This window comes from Helianthus annuus, chromosome 16 (genome assembly GCF_002127325.2).
Source record: "Helianthus annuus cultivar XRQ/B chromosome 16, HanXRQr2.0-SUNRISE, whole genome shotgun sequence".
NCBI lineage: Eukaryota > Viridiplantae > Streptophyta > Magnoliopsida > Asterales > Asteraceae > Helianthus > Helianthus annuus.
The window spans coordinates 163,461,462-163,486,824 of record NC_035448.2 but is presented as its reverse complement, the minus strand read 5'-3'; the positions used below and the strand labels follow the sequence as shown (position 1 = coordinate 163,486,824).

The window sequence follows — 25,363 nt, the reverse complement described above, 5'->3', positions numbered from 1 at the left end:
CCAAATCTAATAAGTTTTTCTCACATAATTTTAATTGCTTTCTGTCTTTCAAACGAACAAGAAAAAAGATTTTGCTTCGGTACTTAGTTAATTTAGTAGAAAAGATAATTAACCATATACTTTTCAAGGCATTTAAGAAAGTCATCACCACTACTTTTCAATCCAGAAATTGAGAAAACAGCCCGTCAGAACCGAGTTTTAACTAGAACCGAACGATCCACATCACCACAATCTCCAATCCATAAGAAGGATGGTTTTCATATCATAGTAGACATCTACTTCACCCACTTATTCTACACCTGTGTGACTGGTGTATTCCAACCATCTAGCCCACTTCAACAAACACCACTTGCCCAAACCAGGACCACTACTCAGATCCCACTTATGCCACCCTTCCATAAGTTTGACTCCTTTCAACCACAAAAAGGTCAAACCTCATCACAGAGTACCTTTTAACCAACAACTAGTGACGCGGTACTCTTCTCCATATATGAGAATAACGCCTGACAGAGCTCCCTTCACTCAGGTAGAACAACAACAACCACTCTTACCAGTAAAACAAAACCCTCCACCCTAACAACCTCCACCTTAGTTCACTCGTTGAGGGGTTTAAAGAGTACTTGAGGCAAAAAAAGGAAAATCAGCAGTTAGTTTAGGGTTAGGATCAGACTGAACATGGGTACCCACAACAGAATTACCAAACTTATCCCGAGGTTCAAATCCTACAGGACCAACACATACCACTCCAAAAACAAGTAATGAACATCTCGCTGAGACCAAACCCTAGGAATAACCTGGTTAGACAAGTACACCATGAGGGTATCCCTATGAGATTTTATAGAGGCCCAACTAGGGGAGTTGAGAGCCACTTTAGGCTAACCATAGTAAACAACCCGTCTATAGTAGTTGTTCCACAATTATTGGGTTGAACGTTTGAGGTGACGTCTCACGTTATTCAAAGTTTACCAAAGTATCATGGGAATGCAATTGATGAGCCTTACATGCATCTCGGGGCATATGATGCGAGATGCAACACGATAGGAGGACAAGGATTCACTTTAGATGATGTGAAACTAGTGCTTTTACTCATTTTAAATTAATGTTAAATAATTTTCCTCATCATGATATACAACCGTGGGAACTAATAAATTCTTTTGCTGAGGGTTTAACACACGATGATGCCAGAGATTTGGATTCTATTTCCAATGGAACATTTAGTACTAATAATGAATAGGTAGACTGGGAGTATTTGGAGAGGCGAGCTATCACTTCAAAAAGGAAAGCGCAGTCTTAGAGAAGATCTGCGCACCCCACTATGAGAGCTATAGGTGTGGTTAGTACTGGTGAGGCTGAGAGCTTGCTTAAGTTAGAACAACAAATGGCTTGTTTAGGTACAAGAGGCAGCAACATGTATTTGATATAAGTGGGCATTGTGGTGACTTAGGTCATAAAGCAGATAGTTTCCCTACTGTAGTTGGTGATTCCCAGGAGGTGAACCAAATTTGGGGGGGGAGGGGGGGATCATAACATGAATTCCAACACGTATCACCTAGGACTTAGGAACCACTCAAACTTCAGTTATGGAAATGCTAACAACCGGGGTAACCCAAATTTTCAAGGTAGTAACTATAGAGGTAGAAACCAACCTTTTCCATCCCGTAATCAGAATAACTATCAAGCGTGTAGTAATCAGGGTTGCCAGAGGAATTAGAATCTGGGTAATAGTGATGTGATGCAGATGCTGAAACTGATTCAGCGGGACCCACAGACAATCAAGCAAACAAATAAGGTACGTGACAAATCAATTCACTCTTTGACTATGAAGGTTGGTCAGATAACTGGATTAGTTGGCAGAATTGAAAAGAGCAATGGAAAGCTGCCTAGTGATACATATGTCAACCAGGTAAGTACTCTTAGAAGTGGTAAGTCCTATAGTAAGTTTGAACCTCCACCAGAATTGGTTGATGGTGTGCCGGAGGAAATTGATGAGAATTAAGTAAGTGAGGATGAGCCAAAAATCATACGTGTTAAAAAATTAAACATGTCAAGCCGAAAATTATACGTGCTAAAAAAAGTGCTCAAGGTAACTAAGAGTGAGAGTGATGAATAATAACCACCCGACCGGTAACCGGGTGGCATGTGTATATTCATTATAGGAAATTAAATGTTGTCACGTCAAAGGATTACTTTCCTTTGCCTTTTGTTGATCAGATTGTTAAGAAACTTCCAGGTCGGAGGTTTTATTGCTTTCTAAATGGCTATTCAGGTTATAATCAGATAGCAATCATTCTTGATGATCAAGAAAAGACCATATTCACATGCCCATATGGTACTTTCGCATTTAGGCGAATGCCTGGAGAATGTCATTTGAGCTGTGTAATGCCTCGACCACCTTTTAAAGGTGCATGATGAGTATATTTTCAGATATGGTCAGGGATGCCACAGAAATTCTCATGGATGACTTTTCAGTATTTAGGTCATACTTTGAGTCTTGCCTTAATGAACTGTCTAAGGTTTTGCAAATACGTGTGGAAACTAACTTGGTGTTAAGTCAAGAGAAGATCCATTTCATGGTTGAAAAGGGTATTGTTTTCGGACATGTAGTGTCAAGACCAAGGATTGAAGTAGATAAAGCTAAAATTAAAGTTATCTCAACATTGCCACCCCCAACTAGTGTTAAGGTTGTCCGCTCCTTTTTAGGACACGCCAGATTCTACCACAGGTTCATTAAGGGATTTAGTGTCAACACCAAACCTTTATGCAACTTACTTTTGAAAGATGTTCTGCTTGAGTTTAATGAAGAATGTAAAGAAAATATTTTGCACACATGTATAAAGAAAATATTTTTATTAACTTTATTATAAAATTGTGACCCCATCTCCTACGAAACCAAACAACTTTTGCTACACAAGTTCTTTCTACCAAATAGGTTTTTTTTGTTAGCATGGGTGTGGTCTTTAAAAGAAATTATGTGATTATTGTGGGAGTTAGAATCAAAAGTATTGTGTTCGGCATGTAAAAACCATTGTTTTAAAAAAATCATAAACTTTTAAGTGTAATTTACTCTAGGCAAGTGGGTGTGGCCTCACGCCACCCCGCCACATCATCAAAATAGCGCCTCATGGCGTCCTCTCCCACCCTGTGCACGTTATGGAAGGGGTGCTACCTTATATCTGCCAGCGTGCTAACCGCCAAAAGTTGGCATTTTCGAGGTCTTTGGTCAAGAAGACCGTTGGGCAACGGTCAATTTTAAAAAAATTAAGTTTAAATTTTTTATTTTAACTAGAGTAAACTGCCGTTTTTGTCCCTGTGGTTTGGGCAGTTTTGCCATTTTAGTCCAAATCTCAAACTTTTTAAATCTGGGTCCCTGTGTTTGCATTTTGTTGCCATTTTAGTCCAAATCTCAAAAACTCTCATTTTTTACTGTTCCAACATGCCTTTTTTGTCTTTTTGTGAAGGGTAGTTTTGTCCAAGTACATTTCATTAAAACATTTTCTTAATTAAAAAACCCCAAATAAATACCCTCCTAAATAAATCAGTTGTCATCTTCCCCAAGCAGAGCAAAAACCCAAACCCTAATTCCACAAATGCAGAGATCTCCACCATCGCCACCTCCTCCTCCCTTCTCACCACCGCCACCACTACCTCCTCACCACAGCCGCTACCACCACCTCCTTCTCACCACAACCACCATCTCCTTCTCACCACAACGTCACCGTCACCGTCACTCTTTCTCTCTCTCTTCCGATCACTCTCTCTCTCTTTGAAGCCATAGCGACCGGTGATTCCTAACGGTCTCCTGCCTTCCGGTGGTGTTAGAGAGAGAGAGAGAGAGAGAGAGAGAAAGCAGAAATTCGTATAAAGTTGTATAAAGTATGGTGATTTATTTGATTTATCTAATTTATGCAGCGATTTAGATTATCACCGGTAGCTGTGGCTGTTGCCTCCTGTCTTCCGGTGGCTTTCTCTCTCTCTCTCTTTTATCAGTTGTCTCCTGTCTTCCGGTGGTGATTTATGTGATTTATCTGATTTATGCAACGATTTAGGTTATCACCGGTGGCTGTGGCTGTTGTCTCTTGTCTTCCGGTGGATTTCTCTCTCTCTCTTTTATCAGTTGTCTCCTGTCTTCCGGTGGTGATTTATGTGATTTATCTGATTTATGCAGCCATTTATCTGATTTATGCAGCGATGTCACTAAATAAATCAGTTGTCATCTGTTATCGCGAACTAGATCTATGAATTTGTTAAAAGTTTGTGTGGGGGTGGTGGTGCGAGAGGGTGGCGGCAGGTGGTGGTGCTGGTGTGAGAGGGTGGTGGCAGGTGGTGGTGGGGGTGGTGGTGCGAGAGGGGTGTGGCAGGTGGTGGTCCATCAGAGAATTGTCTAGTCTGCAATGGTATATGCAGATGTAGATGTTTATGGTATATTAATTTAGTTTATTAATTATTAATATGTTATATTAAAATTAGATGGACAAAAATGTCTCTCCACAAAAAGACAAAATAGGCAGGTTTGAACAGTAAAAAAAGTGGGTTTTTGAAATTTGGACCAAAATGGCAAGAAAATGCAAACCACAGGGACCCAAATTTAAAAGTTTGGGATTTGGACTAAAATGGCAAAATTGCCCAAACCACAGGGACCAAAATGACAGTTTACTCTTTTAACTATAAATACCTTACCCATTTACTCAAATTTCATCTCTTCTTCATCTATTTTTCATCTAAAATCTTTACAAATTTCTTTCGTATTCACACAATGTTTCCTAACAACCAAAACGCGTGGGATCCCAACCAGAGAAGGACCGAGTCATTTTAGAGGCTCGTAAGACAAAAATCCGCACTACTACAAAATGTAGCATTAGACGGTGTCAAAGTAATAACACCGTCTTAAAACCAATGCTCTTTTAATTAAAATACTCAATAAAATTCAAAAGAACCACGTCTTAATGCTTAAACACTGTGTTATACTAACTTCTGCAACCTTTAGATGGTGTCGTCTCTGAACACCGTCTTATAAATATTCAATAAAATTCAAAATAACCACTTCTAATGCTTAAACACCGTCTTATACTAATTTCTGCAACCTTTAGACGGTGTTGTCTCTGAACACCGTCTTATAAACATACACCTTCTTCCAAGATTGTTGCACTCAACAACCCACAAAACCTTCTCTCTTCATATCCTCTCATCTTCCTAGATTTGCTCCACCAAAACCCTAGCTCCCCTTCACCTTCTACGCAGCCGCACCCCTTCCCCTCGACGCAGCCACTCCCCTTCCAGTTCTACGCAGCCTCCTCTAGTTCGGGCAGGATTTCCTTTCGATTTGCTATACGACAGAAGCGTTCCCTTTCGATTTCCCCTTTAAGACTGGTTAGTTTTTTGACTCCCCCTTCGATGCGGTTTGTATGTATATATATTGTTGTTTGTAAGTGATTAAAGTGAACAAAACAATCTTTAGACTATGTTTGTTTATGGAGAATCAGGAGTATAGGAATGTGGTCCCAAGTGTTTATGATTTTTAATTACTGCATGAGTTTTTATGTTTGATTTTAACTAGAAAATATAAACTTTGAGGTAAATAATTTTCATACAAACTAGACCTGAAGATAAATAGCAAAAAGCTCTTGTCATGTGTAATTAATGTATAATTACTAGCTGTGTGCTCATATATTTTCTTTTAATATGTTAATTTTGTTGCACAAATCATTATTGATTAATCTTAAGAGTAAATGTGATGCATGATTCCAAACTTATTGGCCGTTCATGACACTTTTAGGTTCATGTATATAATTTTGTTGTATAGTAAATTAGGACTCTAATTAAGAATTTCTAAACGTAAGTGTATTCCATATTCATTTTTTTTTTTTTGCAATTATCGAACTAAGACCTGAATGGCATAAGAAGATGGTTGGTCGACTAGGTGGATACATCGGGAACGACTGGGCTACTACACTTCCATATTCAGATCCTGATCCTGAGAATATGTTTCTTAGCAAAAGTGGTACCTATATTGAGGCTGAATCAATGTTAGCATTATTTGTCAAAGACTGGGTTGATCTCATCATTGTGTTTTGGTTTACATTGTAAGTTGTTATAACTATAATATTGTATAGATATAACTGAATTTATTAAGTTTTATCATATATTTTATTCTTTTTTTAAGGTACTTTTATAAGGAGTCAAAGGCTAAAAAATGCAACAGATGCGCCTTTCAAATGTGAACGCAATCACAGGTAATATGTGCCAAAGAAATCCTAGAGAGGTTGAAAAGATCACATTTTCAGTTTAGCGACAAAATCATGTCGATAAAGATTTCATTCTTGCACTGCATTTGGCTGAATAATTTTTTTTAGTTAACTTTCTTTTATTTTATTACTATGATTCACCTAATTATTCTATAACGCTAATTTTGTAGCAACCATTGGTCTTTGTTCATCATTGCCCAACACATAAGACATGTATATATTTTGGATTCAATAAAGATAAAAAGCGAAAAGAATGCTTCTAACTATCGTTTTTCAAGCCTAATTCCTACCGCCTTAGGATTGAGTTCAACTACACTATGGTTGATGTATGTGTGTTTGCTATTTCTGAGTTGTTTTATTTTCTTTACTTTTAAATAATAATTTGTTAATTTATTACAGTGTAAGCAACAAAAGGGTGGATGGGAATGCGGCTACATGGTTCAACAACATATGTTTGACTTTGTCAATTTGTATCAAAACCAATTTCCCGATAAAGTAAGTAAAATATACTTGTTTATCAATTTATTACTTAACTGTCTATTTATTTTTTAAACTTAGAAGGTTTAGATGTATATAGCTTGTAAATATATACATAACTTTATTGCCGATGTTGTTACCGATTTTTCTCTTTGCCTTTAGATTTAGTCTATAATATTTGTAATAACTCTTTCTATCTACTTTTATTTTAGAAGTGGCACGACATGAGATAGGCTACCAATAATGAAATAGATGTTTTGTTGATGACGTTGATGCCGAAGTTTTTTAGCGAGTTAGGTATTTCCTTAGATTAGCTTATGTAGTTTATTTATACAATTTAACGTAGTTTGTTATGCATTCACAAACGATTGTAATTTGACAGGTTTATTTCCGAATTGGATGTCTACGAGTTTATTTTCAATTTTAATGTGTATTGTTTTGGTTTGATTTGAAAATGTTCCATTGGTGTATATAAGTTTGATGTATTTATGGAAAACCTTTTAAATGTTTTTTTTTTCAAGCAAATGTATTTCTGAAAAGCATGTATTCCATTGTAAATGTTTTTTATCCAGCGGTTTATAAGACGGTGTTAAAAATATTTGTTTTAATAAATGTTTTGATATTAAAACACGGGGTTCACCAAGTTTAAGCCGGCGGTGTTGAAAACACCGTCTTAAAACACATATCACCCTGTCTAAAGCTCTGTTTTGTCGTAGTGCCAAGCGAAATATATGTAGTTTTTTATTTCCAATTAGTTTATTTTTTAAGTAACTTTGCACTTTTTAAGGACTTTGTAATGTTTTATTTATTTTAATAAAATTATGTTGTTTTTGTTTTATTTTAAATAAAATTGGCATATAAATTAAACAAAATAAAATATATAAATAAAAAAATAATATGGTAGTGATGATGGGGCTTTAAACCACTGGATACAAGTTAAAGGAACAGACTTTAAAGCCCCTATGTAACATGGTGTTAAGGTGACACTCTCCAACGTGCATAAAGAAAATAAAATCCTCAATCATCGGGAAGAAACACATTTCGATATATACTCTAATACCGCTAAGCTTAACCCTTTTGTTTTCAGAAAATTACATTGTTCACATTTCTTTAACAGCTACATGTTATAGCTAGCTGGCCGTCGTAATCAGAACTTTCTTTGGCTTCTTCGGTTTAGAATATCATTTTTCACTTGCTGGGAACAAGGGAATTAGCTTTGCTACATCTCTAACAGTTTGCCTCCAAGTTTTGTTAATGTTAATCATATTATACAGATGCTTATTCCACAGCATTTAGAATGATCTGGCTGGGAGGCAATACATAATTTTTAATATGGTTAATAGGGATGAGCAAATGGTACCAACTACCGAAACCGAACCAGTACCGGTATCGAATTTGCCATACTGAATCATTTTCGGTATCCACTTTTTGATATTTTCGAGATCAGTACTTTCGGTTCGGTATGGTACCAATATTTTATCGATTTTTACCTTCAAATACAGTACCGTACTAAGTATTTTCATTACAGTTACCTAATTTTGGAGATTTTGAAGACTGGTAGGTTCGAAACCAATAAGTTACCAAGCTATTCCTCAATTCTTAATGTGTAACAGTTTTTTTGTTAACAATTCATTTGCGTTCTCTAAAAAATACATATAACAAATTCTGTTAGATACTAGCAACCGTTTAATTATGCAATTACATTCTGAATACAAGTCCTCAGGCATAAGTATAAAATTTTCAAATCTGAAAGTGTAGATTCGATACTTAGCAGTTTCATCATACAAAATACTCAATAATTTAAACACAAACATATCTTCACGTACGTAGTATATATCTTAACTAGAAAAGAAAAACATTATAACGTTATGACATTATTTTTATGAGATCAGGAGTTTAACTCCATCACTCTGACCAAGTAACATTTAAATCTCCCCAGTTATCTTTTGATACCCCTAAGGCTTTCCACACAGCTTTAGAACCATCAACAATATTATTAGGGCAAGGTGGTTGATAGTCATGATCAGCATCGCACCCCCTAGTAGAGTCACACTCATCCACAACCATCGCCTTAACGCTCCTCCCATTTCCATTAATGGTAATAAACTTATGGCACCTACTCCCTCCCTTGTACCATCCGGTTGATAGTGCCACAACCGGCGTGTCATTGGAGTGGTATTGGTTGTGACACTCAGATGGACCACCACCATCCCCTCCCTTTTGGAAACTGTTTATTGTAAGTTTCGCTTTAGTAGCACTTGTCACTGCAGGAGAGCATGTATACGTGGTGTAGAACTTACCTTGTACGCAACATTCCGAGTCATTCTCTGTGTTGCATTCTCCAGGAGGTGGTTTTCTTCCCCGGATGCTGCCACTCGGTTTGCAAGTCTGAGCACTGATTTGGATAGAAGTTTCTGTAAAGACAATGAATAACACGATAACAAGGAACCTATTCATTCTCTCTTTTAGTTTGTGTTCTCTATTACAATTGTGCATGTTTGATGTCTAGCAAGGCTAAGTGATCGTGCTTTTATAGGGATTGGCTAAGCAGCTAGCATGACTATTTTGTAAAACAGTTTTATAATTTCAAAAACTAACAACCTTTATCTAAATAAAGGAATATGGTGTACGTGTGCCCTCTGAAGTAATCAACAAAGAGACTACAAAACTGTCCACTGCAGAATTTTGTAAAATTTTATCTTGGCAAGCGTATATTTATGTTACATCACACCCTTGTTGCGCTCAATACGGTTATGATAATTGTCATTTTTGCACGTCATCCTTCCCAAATATAGCAAATCAGATAAACAAAATAATTGCTAAATATAGCCTTTAGGGTTATGGTTGGGGAGATGAAATAACAAGCTTTATTTTATAAATTAATAAACAGTAATATTGTATCCGAATTTTAAAGTTAGGAAAACGTTGGAAATTTCGTAAGTAAAAGCATACCCATCTGGTTCTCTATCCTCATCCTCATCTCTAAAATTTAAGCAAATAATAAAAATTTCTTCTTTTTCACTCCGCATCAAGATCCCTATCCTCATACCCCATACCTAAAACTAGTAGGATTCTCTCGCGCATTGTGACGAATCAAATCGATTCAATTACGGCATTAGTATTCGCTATAGCAGTCGAAAGAGAAAAACCCAAATGTCTAAAAGGATACCAAAGACAACATGTGTATTTATACGACATGAGTATGTTTGGGATTTAAAAAACGAAATAATTTTAAAAAAATGGTTAAAAAATCCAATAAAACAATCAAATAAGTAATGTATATAAATATAACATAAAAAACTCTAAAAAAGAGGTGATATACAGGAGTAAAACAAAAAGAACATAAAATTAGAAAAAAAAGATAAAAGATAAAAAATTAAAAAAGAAAAGGATAAATAATTATAATTGCATAAAACGTGGGTGTTTAAAAAAATATCTGAACTCATAAAATATTGTATCTATTATGTACAAATCATCCTATATTACTAGAAAAGAGGGTTTTTGTCATGAAACTTTTGGTCACAAAACAGTAGCAATTTCCCTGTTGTCACCATTTTACCACTGAAAATGCGGTGACAAAAACACTCGTGTCAATTGCCCTAATCCAACCAAATAGCCACCATTTTTATATTTTGCCACCTTATTTTTGCCACCACAAAATTAGTCAAAATTATTTGCCACCACTTCTTGTTTATTACGGTCCACCTTGTTTGCTACCGATTTGCCACCATTTTTTGCTATCGATTTGCCACCATTTTCATTAAAAACCGGTGGGCATTTAGCAAGCTTGTTGACTTATTTGCTACCATTTTGTAATTGCTTGAATATTGATTTTTTATTCAGCTTGAATTTTCATTTTTCCCTGCTTTTTCCATAAAAATTACGTATCAATAAAATTACAAAATTATAAAAAAGTCTAATAAGATCACGAAAACCCAAAATTATATAAAACATCTATGTATCAAAAGCATATAAAACATTCTAATAGAAATACCAGCTAAAACATCAAATAACTAAAAATAATTAAAAAAATCCTAACACGATAAACATCGAAACATTCAAAATCAAATGTTTGTAGCCTATCTTCAAATTGTACTTGTTAACATAGCTTCAATTTGTGACATCGTATCGAGCATAGCATCTTTATCCACCTTATGTTTTTCTTTTTCAGCCAACAACCCTGCAATAATTCCATTTAGCCTCTCTTTTTCTTTATCCTTTTCCTTAATGAGCTCGTTGATAACTAAGTGCAACTTTTCAATCTACAAAACAAACAATGAATTTAATCAAGAATTCAGAATTAACAAAAACTAATAATGGGTCAAGTTAGTTACAAAGATAACAAAATATCCAACTACTTTAATACCCGTCCGGTAGACGTGTAGCGTAATGTTATGATATGACATGACAACAATACCACTTAAAAAACTGAACATAGCCGATAAAAAATAAATTTACAAGGTCAAAGCTCAAGGGAACGACTCATAAAGAAGTTGGTATACTCACAATGTGGGAACCATGACCCACCCAAACAAAACCATGCAGTTCCCCAACATATTCTTCCTCTTGTAAAGAACCTGCATGACAAGAGATGTTAATATGCATTACAAATTACAAAGATTATAAATAAGGTAGTGTTTCAAACCTCCTAAATGGCTTATCTTTGTGAAAAAAAAAATCATTTGTGGATATATATTACGCTTAGGGGTGTTAAATGGGCCTTGTTCCTGCTTAGGGGTGTTAAACGGGTCGGGTTCGCAGGTTCAACCCGACCCGAACCCGAAAATTTTAGACGAACCCGATCCCGATCTGAACCCGAAAATCTTATCATACATATGAACCCAAACACGACCCGAATATTAGCGGGTTGACCCGAACCTGACCCGTTCAACCCGAATTTTGAATTTTTAAACTTTTTCTTCGCAAATTAATATGTTAGAATTAAAATTTTACTAAAAAAACACAAATATAAAATAAATACGCATTTAATTATAAAACATTATGTCAATCTATCTTTTTAAGTTATAATTGTGCGTAAAATACACACCCAAATTGATTTATAACATAAAACATATTATAAAAATAAAATATAATATAAATGGGTTAAACAGGTCAACCCGTTAACCCGACCAGGTTGACCCGAATCCGACCTGTCTAGCTAAACGGGTTCGCGGGTTCAACCTGAAACTGACCCGAACTCATTTAGACTAAACCTAAACCCGTGAATTAATCGCAGTCTCATACCCGGTTGTAAAAATATGTCCTGACATACGGGCCCAATCGGATATATGTCTAGTAACTATCTCCGTGGGTATCGTGAATACTCGCTTTCATCCACGTTCCGTACATATGGTATTTTTATCATTCCTTCAAATATTGTGTTATCACACAAGGAATATTAATTGATTAGCATGTACAGAAAAAAAAACGGCTACGGTTTATTCAATAGAAAGCTTATAGTCCAAATGAAAAGAAAAGAAACATTATATAGGTGGGCTACATGCTTACTAGCTAACCGGACAAAGCCCACAATAAACTAATAAACTAAATTTATTGTCTTATGCTAACACCCCCCCCCCCTCTTCAAACTCACAATGCTACAATAATAAGCATTGAGAGTTTGTCACATAAGAACGGTAACCGAGATGCCGATTGAGCCTTGGTAAAAATTTATGCAATTTGCAAGGCTGTTGGAACAAAACAAAGTGAATTTGTCCCAAGTTGAGGATGATGACGAATAAAATGACAATCAATCTCAATATGTTTTGTTCGCTCATAAAAACAGAGTTCTTAGCAATCTTTATAGCACTTTGGTTATCACAATGGGGTAGGCTGAGAGTTTGTAACACCCAAATCACCAAGAAGCCATCGTAACCAAACAATCTCACTTGTAGACACAACTGTAGCACGATACTCAGCCTCAGTAGAAGATCTTGAAACAACATCTTGTTTCTCACTTTTCCATGATATTAATGAATCTTAGAGGAAAACACAAAAACAAGTGGTGGATCTACGATCATTACAATTACTATCCAAATCGGCTTCACTGTAGGCACGCAACTCCAAAGAACATGTCGAGGGATACAAAAGACTATGGAATTGATTGCCATGAAGATATCTCAGAATACGAAGAACAACTCCCAAGTGAATAATAAACAGGCTAACCACATGAACAACAAAAGTAATTGTGGACAAGTAATTGTAAGATACACCAATTTGCGTACAAAAATACGATACAAACTCAGATCAACCAAGGGAACACCATCAACGGGAGAATACCACGCAATGGTTTCAATAGGAGTGTAAACGGTTTTGTTTTCAGAAAGCTTTGCCCGCCGAAAGAGATCATATATATTGTCTGAGAAAGGAGGAATCCTTTCTGAGACTGTGGGATCTCAATACCCAAATAATACCGTAACGGATCCAAATTCTCTAAAGCAAAGCGGTGAGCTAAATCATGCTTCAGTGACTCAATACTTCATAATCATCTCCTATAATAATCATATCATCCACATATAGAGACAGAATAATGCGTCCTATGCTAGTACATTGAATAAACAATGTTGAATCATGATTACTAGGAACAAAACCGAGGGAAGTAATCACTGCAGAGAATTTCTCAAACCCATAAAACACCGTAACATATCCAAATCCTTCATAGCAAAGCGGCGAGCTAAATCACGTTTCAAGGACTCAATACCTTCATAATCATCTCCTATATTAATCATTTCATCCACATATAGAGACGGAATAATGCGTCATACACTAGTACATCGAATAAAAAATGTTAAATCGTAATTACTAGGAACAAAACCGAGGGAAGTAATCACGGTAGAGAATTACGTTCAATAACATATATATGAATTTAGATGGACCTATTATTTATTATGTAGCTCTAGACCCACATTTTTTGTTCAATATGTAGTTTATACACATAACTTACCTAATCATTGAACAATTAATTAACCAAAAATAAAACAAACTGATGACAGTTCCTAATGATTTGAAAATACCAAAAGCCTTTACACACTTGTTTCCTAAAATCCAATAAACAATAAATTGGTTAATTAGTCAATGTTTTAGGTTTTGTTCTCCTAAAATAAAGGGAACAATCTTCAAAAGCTTATAGTAAAACCTCAAAGGCAAATCTATGAAGACAAATTATCGAACAATGGGTGTGCATTAACAAAAACCCAAAGAAGAGGCAAACTTTAAGAACAAATCATATAACAAAGAACAACAAATTTGTCAAGTTAAATTATCAAACACTTGGTGTGCATTAACAAAAACCAAAAAAAAGGCAAACTTTAAAAACAGAACCTAAAAATAGAACAAAATTATAGATTATGATACCGAAATTAAGCATAGAAACCCGTCACTAACCTAAACAAACAAAAGCACATAAGAAGCGGCCAAAACCACCGTAGGCTACCACCGGAACACAAATAGACTATCGTAGAAAAAAGAGCACCAATTGGACAATCAGATCAAAGACATCGTTAAAAACGGAAACATAGAGACACGATTTGGGAACCTGGAATTCGAAATTGGGACTGGAAACCTATAGGAGGTTGGGTGTTTTCAGCGGTGGGATGCGGTGGGATACTGAGATGAAAGTCTTGAAGACCGGTAAATGCCGGTGATGAGTAGACTGTTGTTGAGTTGAAAGATGGGTTTTTGCACAGGTGGGGAATACCGGAAGATGCCGGTCATATGAAACCTGGATACCGATACTATTGTTAAGGCCTTTCACTATTTGTTAATATATAAAATGTGGTCTTAAATGTTCCTTGTTTCTTTACTGTTACGCATTTTTCAAAAGATTAGCACGTTTACAAGCTTAATTCATATTTTTAACTTCCCTATTTATCTAGAAAATTTCTCATTAAGTTAATTAGTTAAAATAACATGGATGACAATGGAACAAATTTAAACGAGTACCGATAATATAATATTAGTCTCGTACCCGGTTGTAATAATGTGTCATAATACATAATACATGGGCCCAGACAGATATATGTCCAGTAATTATTCCTCTGGGTATCATGTATATTTGTTAGTTTCACAGGATTAATTAATACTTCATATCATAAAAATATATAGAGTAAACTGCAATTTTACCCCCTAAGGTTAGGGGTCATTGGCATGTCTACCCCCCCCCCCTCCCAAGGAAATAATTGCAATTTTACTCCTCACTCTTTGGGGTTACGTTGCAAGATTACCCCCCGGAGTCAATTTTGCTTAACAGTCAACATAACAAGGGTAGAGTCAAAGGGTAAATAGGTAATTTTGCCAAACAATTATTATTATTATTGTTATTTTTATTATTATTATTATTATTATTATTTAACTCTTTTTCTCTCTCTATACCTCTCTCTCTCTGCCACTGGATTGAGATCTTATCCTTCATAATCGACTCCCCAATCTTGTCATTATAATCGCTTTGCGATTCAATTGAATTCCAAAAGCTTGTGTTGAGTGTTGAATCAGAAGAACAACATTTTACTCTTTTTTGTGCTTGTATTCCTCTCCCTCCATTTTCTTCCGTAAATCAATTTCCTCTCAACTCATTCTCTTCAAACACCTCTTCAACTCAAAATTCTAGCTCATGATCTGGAATAACAAAGCAAGTACATGTCTCAAAGCTCCGACATGAACCACCATTCTAACCCAACCCGTTACCTATTAGTTTTGGTCAAAACGAGGTCTTCGATTGCAAAAATAGATTTAGGGTTCCGACTAGAGAGATTTAGTAAGGAGCGATACCGGAGTAAATGCGCATAAGTCGAAGACGTGAGAGGAATCTGGAAAAGCTTAGGCTTCTTCCAAAGGAAATACATAGAACCCCAATTGGCCAATTCTTCTTTCTCTATCTAATTCGTTCTAATTTACCTTCATAATCTGATTGGTTGATATGTGTGCTGGTGGTTAACTTGAAGCCAACAAGAAAGCTATGAAGATCCAGGTTAGCTCTGATTAATCCACAACTATTTCAATCTGTTTAGGGTTTTATGTTTTAGCAGAACTGTTTCTGAATCAGATGGAGTGTTTGTTTCTGATGGTATACATGCTGATTTGGTAGGTGATATGGCTGAAGCAATTGATTTGACTGGATATGGAGGTGTTTTGAAGATGGTTGTGAAGTGAAGAGTGCTAAAAACCTGATGCTATTGCTCCTTCAGAGAGTCTTCCTCTTGTTGATGGTAATGTTATTCTACACTTCTAGAGTAAAACTGTTTGCTAATCTGGATCTGATCCGAGGGCATTTTGAATGATGAAATGGAGAAGATGACGATGATGGATGAATATACATTTGGTGGATTTGTTGGTGATTAGTGTTGATGAACTGATGATGATGAACCTGCTGATGATGATGATGAACTTGTTTCGTTGATTTTGTGTTGTGGATCTAGATTTGTTGTTGTTGTTAGGGCACTTAGGGTTTGATGATTTGTGTAAATTTGATGTTGATTGAATTATGAGAGTAATTGTTTGTAGGTGATTTGTGGATCTAGCTTCCAACACCCAGAATGAACTGATGATGATGATGAAGAATGAACTGATGATGATGATGAACATGATTCTTGATTTTTTATATAATTTTAATAAGACAGGGGCAAAAACGACTTTTCACACATTATAACACTCAAAACAAACGTTGACTAACAGAATTGTGTGTCGGGGGTAATCTTGCGACATAACCCCAAACAGTGGGGGGTAAAATTGCAATTATTTCCTTAGGGGGGGGGGGGTAGACATGCCAATGACCCCTAACCTCAAGGGGTAAAATTGCAGTTTACTCAAATATATATTAACAAAAACAGATTACGAAAGAAAAACAAAGCCTTTTTCATGTAATGATCAACTCTTACTAGAATAGGGTTAATAAAAATAATAATTAAAATTCTGATATATGATTTGTGTGAATGGGTATATATTTTTGAATCAGCTCTGTTTGAGAAAAAAAAGTGTATTGTTTTACCATGCAAACCACCAAACATTTCCTAGGTTACTCCCCCATTTGATGGGTAACTGCCTGTTGGTGCACTTGTGTCTGTACTTTGTCTGTATTCGGTCACAATGTAAACGATGTCCTTGTTAGTCATGTAAGTTTGACCAAGTCAACCATCCTCCGGTTTGACTTGGACAAACAGTTTGTATATGGTTGTAATTTGTCTGTCTCGAAGGATGAGACATCGAAGGATGACTTAGATCCTTCGATATGCTCGAAAGATTAACCCTCGATAGATGCAGATGGACCTCGAAGGATATGCCATCCTTCGAGGTATATGTGTATCCTTCGATAGCTGAATGCTCGATAGATCATCTATCGAGCAGTCAACATGATCCTTCGGACAGACTTGCTGTGTTTGGGTATAAATACCCATGCAGTGTGTTCACTAGTTGGCAGACACACATAGACAGAAAGATACGAGAGATAGAGAGTATTCTGTCAAGATAGAACACACACACACTTTGAGAGTTTGCAAAACACATTTGTGAACATTGAGCTTGTAACCGGAACCTTTCATTCGTATTAATACAAGTGGTGTTAATCGGTGAACTTTGTGTGTTGTGTTTGCGTTTGTTTAACCCCGGTTTGCATACTAGTTTGGATTCCGCACTTGCTAGTGTGTTAGCATAACAAGGTTAAGGTTGAACCTCATCCTCCGAGGGACCTTCAAGTGGTATCAGAGCTAAGGCTCTTTACCTTGTTAAAAACCGGGTTTGTTCAAGTTCTCGGTGTGTTTGGACACTTGTTTTAGTACCCGTTTTTGGTGGTTTTTCTTGCTTTTATAAACATAAAAACGTGTTCTAAACCAATCGGGTGTGTTAAGAAGCGGTTTGGGTAACTTAAAACTTGTGTTTAAGAAATTTGGTGATTTCCGGCCAAATTCCGGTGTGTTCCGGTGACCGGACTTTCTGGATAAGATTTGCCATTTTGAGCATATTTTATTTGAAAATCTGAGTTGGTAGAGAAAGTACAGTCTGATCATATTCTTTTGCCGAAAGTTGACTCTACCAACCCATCACCTTTTCACCAACCTATCATCTCAGTGTCAGTTGTGTCAGTAGTGTTCGAAGGATATCCTTCGACATCGAAAGATCATCTTTCGATCAAAGACATTTCGATAGATAAGCATCTTTCGTACAGTGTTTCGAAGTCTGAGATATATCCTTCGATCCAGGGAATCTATTCGAAGGATATCTATTCGAAAGATAAGGATATATATTCGAAAGATAAGGATCTTTCAAATTGTGAATCTTTCGAATTTTTGAATCTTTCGAAATCATTGTTCGAGATTCAACAGTGATCTTTCGAACACTGTTGATCCTTCGAACAAGTGTTGATCCTTCGATTGTGGTCTGCTTAGTTTAACAAGTTTCTGTTTTTCAGATCTTTCGAGCTTGGATCTTTCGGCTGTTTTGTCATCTTTTGAAATATTGATATAGAATTTATTTTTCTGATCAATCATGAATCCGAGTTGGTGGGGAACTCCGGCTCCAGACAGTGGAAAATACACCAGTACAGGTTCCACTCCCTCATGGTGGGGTACACCGGCTCCAGATAGTGGAAAGTACACGTGTACAAGTCTATCACCTTCATGGGCCGAGTCTCCGGTGTCTACATCTTCACAAGCAAATGCCATACCGTCAAGTCAATGGGCATTAGTATCGAATCAAACTCCGAGCATCCAAAGTATCTTATTGAGCGAAAGCGAAACCGGAAGTATCTTATCACCTCCTGTCTTGCTGTGGCTGTTGCCTCCTGTCTTCCGGTGGCTTTCTCTCTCTCTCTCTTTTATCAGTTGTCTCCTGTCTTCCGGTGGTGATTTATGTGATTTATCTGATTTATGCAGCGATTTAGGTTATCACCGGTGGCTGTGGCTGTTGCCTCCTGTCTTCCGGTGGCTTTCTCTCTCTCTCTCTTTTATCAGTAGTCTCCTGTCTTCCGGTGGTGATTTATGTGATTTATCTGATTTATGCAGCGATTTAGGTTATCACCGGTGGCTGTGGCTGTTGTCTCCTGTCTTCCGGTGGCTTTCTCTCTCTCTCTTTTATCACTTGTCTCCTGTCTTCCGGTGGTGATTTATGTGATTTATCTGATTTATGCAGCCATTTATCTGATTTATGCAGCGATGTCACTAAATAAATCAGTTGTCATCTGTTATCGCGAACTAGATCTATGAATTTGTTAAAAGTTTGTGTGGGGGTGGTGGTGCGAGAGGGTGGCGGCAGGTGGTGGTGCTGGTGTGAGAGGGTGGTGGCAGGTGGTGGTGGGGGTGGTGGTGCGAGAGGGGTGTGGCAGGTGGTGGTCCATCAGAGAATTGTCTAGTCTGCAATGGTATATGCAGATGTAGATGTTTATGGTATATTAATTTAGTTTATTAATTATTAATATGTTATATTAAAATTAGATGGACAAAAATGTCTCTCCACAAAAAGACAAAATAGGCAGGTTTGAACAGTAAAAAAAGTGGGTTTTTGAAATTTGGACCAAAATGGCAAGAAAATGCAAACCACAGGGACCCAAATTTAAAAGTTTGGGATTTGGACTAAAATGGCAAAATTGCCCAAACCACAGGGACCAAAATGACAGTTTACTCTTTTAACTATAAATACCTTACCCATTTACTCAAATTTCATCTCTTCTTCATCTATTTTTCATCTAAAATCTTTACAAATTTCTTTCGTATTCACACAATGTTTCCTAACAACCAAAACGCGTGGGATCCCAACCAGAGAAGGACCGAGTCATTTTAGAGGCTCGTAAGACAAAAATCCGCACTACTACAAAATGTAGCATTAGACGGTGTCAAAGTAATAACACCGTCTTAAAACCAATGCTCTTTTAATTAAAATACTCAATAAAATTCAAAAGAACCACGTCTTAATGCTTAAACACTGTGTTATACTAACTTCTGCAACCTTTAGATGGTGTCGTCTCTGAACACCGTCTTATAAATATTCAATAAAATTCAAAATAACCACTTCTAATGCTTAAACACCGTCTTATACTAATTTCTGCAACCTTTAGACGGTGTTGTCTCTGAACACCGTCTTATAAACATACACCTTCTTCCAAGATTGTTGCACTCAACAACCCACAAAACCTTCTCTCTTCATATCCTCTCATCTTCCTAGATTTGCTCCACCAAAACCCTAGCTCCCCTTCACCTTCTACGCAGCCGCACCCCTTCCCCTTGACGCAGCCACTCCCCTTCCAGTTCTACGCAGCCTCCTCTAGTTCGGGCAGGATTTCCTTTCGATTTGCTATACGACAGAAGCGTTCCCTTTCGATTTCCCCTTTAAGACTGGTTAGTTTTTTGACTCCCCCTTCGATGCGGTTTGTATGTATATATATTGTTGTTTGTAAGTGATTAAAGTGAACAAAACAATCTTTAGACTATGTTTGTTTATGGAGAATCAGGAGTATAGGAATGTGGTCCCAAGTGTTTATGATTTTTAATTACTGCATGAGTTTTTATGTTTGATTTTAACTAGAAAATATAAACTTTGAGGTAAATAATTTTCATACAAACTAGACCTGAAGATAAATAGCAAAAAGCTCTAGTCATGTGTAATTAATGTATAATTACTAGCTGTGTGCTCATATATTTTCTTTTAATATGTTAATTTTGTTGCACAAATCATTATTGATTAATCTTAAGAGTAAATGTGATGCATGATTCCAAACTTATTGGCCGTTCATGACACTTTTAGGTTCATGTATATAATTTTGTTGTATAGTAAATTAGGACTGTAATTAAGAATTTCTAAACGTAAGTGTATTCCATATTCATTTTTTTTGCAATTATCGAACTAAGACCTGAATGGCATAAGAAGATGGTTGGTCGACTAGGTGGATACATCGGGAACGACTGGGCTACTACACTTCCATATTCAGATCCTGAGAATATATTTCTTAGCAAAAGTGGTACCTATATTGAGGCTGAATCAATGTTAGCATTATTTGTCAAAGACTGGGTTGATCTTATCATTGTGTTTTGGTTTACATTGTAAGTTGTTATAACTATAATATTGTATAGATATAACTGAATTTATTAAGTTTTATCATATATTTTATTCTTTTTTTAAGGTACTTTTATAAGGAGTCAAAGGCTAAAAAATGCAACCGATGCGCCTTTCAAATGTGAACGCAATCACAGGTAATATGTGCCAAAGAAATCCTAGAGAGGTTGAAAAGATCACATTTTCAGTTTAGCGACAAAATCATGTCGATAAAGATTTCATTCTTGCACTGCATTTGGCTGAGTAATTTTTTTTAGTTAACTTTCTTTTATTTTATTACTATGATTCACCTAATTATTCTATAACGCTAATTTTGTAGCAACCATTGGTCTTTGTTCATCATTGCCCAACACATAAGACATGTATATATTTTGGATTCAATAAAGATAAAAAGCGAAAAGAATGCTTCTAACTATCGTTTTTCAAGCCTAATTCCTACCGCCTTAGGATCCGAGTTCAACTACACTATGGTTGATGTATGTGTGTTTGCTATTTCTGAGTTGTTTTATTTTCTTTACTTTTAAATATTAATTTGTTAATTTATTACAGTGTAAGCAACAAAAGGGTGGATGGGAATGCGGCTACATGGTTCAACAACATATGTTTGACTTTGTCAATTTGTATCAAAACCAATTTCCCGATAAAGTAAGTAAAATATACTTGTTTATCAATTTATTACTTAACTGTCTATTTATTTTTTAAACTTAGAAGGTTTAGATGTATATAGCTTGTAAATATATACATAACTTTATTGCCGATGTTGTTACCGATTTTTCTCTTTGCCTTTAGATTTAGTCTATAATATTTGTAATAACTCTTTCTATCTACTTTTATTTTAGAAGTGGCACGACATGAGATAGGCTACCAATAATGAAATAGATGTTTTGTTGATGACGTTGATGCCGAAGTTTTTTAGCGAGTTAGGTATTTCCTTAGATTAGCTTATGTAGTTTATTTATACAATTTAACGTAGTTTGTTATGCATTCACAAACGATTGTAATTTGACAGGTTTATTTCCGAATTGGATGTCTACGAGTTTATTTTCAATTTTAATGTGTATTGTTTTGGTTTGATTTGAAAATGTTCCATTGGTGTATATAAGTTTGATGTATTTATGGAAAACCTTTTAAGTGTTTTTTTTTCAAGCAAATGTATTTCTGAAAAGCATGTATTCCATTGTAAATGTTTTTTATCCAGCGGTTTATAAGACGGTGTTAAAAATATTTGTTTTAATAAATGTTTTGATATTAAAACACGGGGTTCACCAAGTTTAAGCCGGCGGTGTTGAAAACACCGTCTTAAAACACATATCACCCTGTCTAAAGCTCTGTTTTGTCGTAGTGCCAAGCGAAATATATGTAGTTTTTTATTTCCAATTAGTTTATTTTTTAAGTAACTTTGCACTTTTTAAGGACTTTGTAATGTTTTATTTATTTTAATAAAATTATGTTGTTTTTGTTTTATTTTAAATAAAATTGGCATATAAATTAAACAAAATAAAATATATAAATAAAAAAATAATATGGTAGTGATGATGGGGCTTTAAACCACTGGATACAAGTTAAAGGAACAGACTTTAAAGCCCCTATGTAACATGGTGTTAAGGTGACACTCTCCAACGTGCATAAAGAAAATAAAATCCTTAATCATCGGGAAGAAACACATTTCGATATATACTCTAAGGGTTGAGATCCTGTACAAACAGTGCTAATTATAAGAACCGTAAGAACAGATCTGAACCATTGTTAATTTAAATCAAGGGTTGATATTGATTATAAATAAAAGTCTTATAATTAAAAATTACTACTAACAAATTAGGGGTAATTTTGTAAAATTGCTACTCATTTGACCATTTTCTATTAAATACAAATTCCACCAAGGTTTTTTAAACTAAAATAACTTTTATATACTTCATTATTTTTTTTTAAAAATATATACCATAAAATCAAGTATTTTTTTATCTTTAATATGAGTACCATATTGCTATACCTTTTTGTATTTATAAAAGTGTTTTTTAAAAAAAGTTAACAAAAGGTGTTTTATATTTGTGCTAATAAGGTGCTGATTATGTGTTAATTACAAAATAATACAAACAAACACCAAAAGTAGATATAATCAGCACATCTGGTGTGCTGATAATGGAGAACGATTGAAGATGTTGTGCTAATGTCGTTTATGTTGATAATGGAGAACGATTCGAGGACGATGTGCTGATAATGAAGAACGATTAATGATGTTGTGCTAATTATATAGTGTTGTGCTGATTATATTTTTTGTAATTATTTTTAATTAGTTATAAATAAATATGGTCAAAAAGTCTAAATTACCCCTAAACTAATTTTTTATTGATGGACACTTGTCAATTATGTATTGGTTCTTATGGTTCTTACAAACTTAAGTGTTTGTATTTGATCCCATTCCTATACTCTAATACCGCTAAGCTTAACCCTTTTGTTTTCAGAAAATTACATTGTTCACATTTCTTTAACAGCTACATGTTATAGCTAGCTGGCCGTCGTAATTAGAACTTTCTTTGGCTTCTTCGGTTTAGAATATCATTTTTCACTTGCTGGGAACAAGGGAATTAGCTTTGCTACATCTCTAACAGTTTGCCTCCAAGTTTTGTTAATGTTAATCATATTATACAGATGCTTATTCGACAGCATTTAGAATGATCTGGCTGGGAGGCAATACATAATTTTTAATATGGTTAATAGGGATGAGCAAATGGTACCAATTACCGAAACCGAACCGGTACCGGTATCGAATTTACCATACTGAATCATTTTCGGTACCAATTCGGTACCCACTTTTTGACATTTTCGAGATCAGTACTTTCGGTTCGGTATGGTACCAATATTTTATCGATTTTTACCTTCAAATACAGTACCGTACTAAGTATTTTCATTACAGTTACCTAATTTTGGAGATTTTGAAGACTGGTACGTTCGAAACCCATAAGTTACCAAGCTATTCCTCAATTCTTAATGTGTAACAGTTTTTTGTTAACAATTCATTTGCGTTCTCTAAAAAATACATATAACAAATTCTGTTAGATACTAGCAACCGTTTAATTATGCAATTACATTCTGAATATAAGTCCTCATGCATAAGTATAAAATTTTGAAATCTGAAAGTGTAGATTCGATACTTAGCAGTTTCATCATACAAAATACTCAATAATTTAAACACAAACATATCTTCACGTACGTAGTATATATCTTAACTAGAAAAGAAAAACATTATAACGTTATGACATTATTTTTATGAGATCAGGAGTTTAACTCCATCACTCTGACCAAGTAACATTTAAATCTCCCCAGTTATCTTTTGATACCCCTAAGGCTTTCCACACAGCTTTAGAACCATCAACAATATTATTAGGGCAAGGTGGTTGATAGTCATGATCAGCATCGCACCCCCTAGTAGAGTCACACTCATCCACAACCATCGCCTTAACGCTCCTCCCATTTCCATTAATGGTAATAAACTTATGGCACCTACTCCCTCCCTTGTACCATCCGGTTGATAGTGCCACAACCGGCGTGTCATTGGAGTGGTATTGGTTGTGACACTCAGATGGACCACCACCATCCCCTCCCTTTTGGAAACTGTTTATTGTAAGTTTCGCTTTAGTAGCACTTGTCACTGCAGGAGAGCATGTATACGTGGTGTAGAACTTACCTTGTACGCAACATTCCGAGTCATTCTCTGTGTTGCATTCTCCAGGAGGTGGTTTTCTTCCCCGGATGCTGCCACTCGGTTTGCAAGTCTGAGCACTGATTTGGATAGAAGTTTCTGTAAAGACAATGAATAACACGATAACAAGGAACCTATTCATTCCCTCTTTTAGTTTGTGTTCTCTATTACAATTGTGTTTGATGTCTAGCAAGGCTAAGTGATCGTGCTTTTATAGGGATTGGCTAAGCAGCTAGCATGACTATTTTGTAAAACAGTTTTATAATTTCAAGAACTAACAACCTTTATCTAAATAAAGGAATATGATGTACGTGTGCCGTCTGAAGTAATCAACAAAGAGACTACAAAACTGTCCACTGCAGAGTTTTGTAAAATTTTATCTTGGCAAGCGTATATTTATGTTACATTACACCCTTGTTGCGCTCAATATGGTTATGATAATTCATTTTTGCACGTCATCCTTCCCAAATATAGCAAATCAGATAAACAAAATTATTGCTAAATATAGCCTTTAGGGTTATGGTTGGGGAGATGAAATAAACAGTAATATTGTATCCGAATTTTAAAGTTAGGAAAACGTTGGAAATTTCGTAAGTAAAAGCATACCCATCTGGTTCTCTATCCTAATCCTCATCTCTAAAATTTAAGCAAATAATAAAGATTTCTTCTTTTTCACTCCGCATCAAGATCCCTATCCTCATACCCCATAACTAAAACTAGTAGGATTCTCTCGCGCATTGTGACGAGAATTCGATCGTTATCAAATCGGTTCATTACGGTATTAGTATTCACTATAGCAGTCGAAAGAGAAAAACCCAAATGTCTTAAAGGATACCAAAGACAACATGTGTTTTTATACGACATGAGTATGTGTGGGATTTAAAAAACGAAATAATTTTAAAAAAAATGG

General features: G+C 35.6%; 2 protein-coding genes and 1 long non-coding RNA gene across 4 annotated transcripts; all 3 read right to left on the bottom strand.

Annotated features, from left to right (window-relative positions):
* Positions 1-8,549: 8,549 nt before the first annotated feature.
* Positions 8,550-9,204, bottom strand: LOC110917846 (kiwellin-1). The gene has a single exon (XM_022162283.1). It carries the CDS (start codon positions 9,174-9,176, stop codon positions 8,625-8,627), a length of 552 nt encoding a protein of 183 aa, XP_022017975.1. The 5' UTR covers positions 9,177-9,204; the 3' UTR covers positions 8,550-8,624.
* A 1,435-nt stretch (positions 9,205-10,639) lies between these two features.
* On the bottom strand, positions 10,640-14,428 carry LOC118488106. 2 transcript variants are annotated; one of them, XR_004883759.1, is made up of 4 exons: positions 14,103-14,428; positions 11,964-12,086; positions 11,226-11,296; positions 10,640-10,981 (listed from the first exon to the last, which is right to left on the bottom strand). It is a non-coding gene; the product is annotated as an uncharacterized LOC118488106 (long non-coding RNA). The 2 variants fall into 2 exon arrangements; XR_004883758.1 differs by lacking the exon at positions 11,964-12,086.
* A 9,540-nt stretch (positions 14,429-23,968) lies between these two features.
* LOC110917845 (kiwellin-1) lies at positions 23,969-24,620 on the bottom strand. The gene has a single exon (XM_022162282.1). The coding sequence runs from the start codon at positions 24,593-24,595 to the stop codon at positions 24,044-24,046; it is 552 nt and encodes a 183-aa protein (XP_022017974.1). The 5' UTR covers positions 24,596-24,620; the 3' UTR covers positions 23,969-24,043.
* Positions 24,621-25,363: the final 743 nt, after the last annotated feature.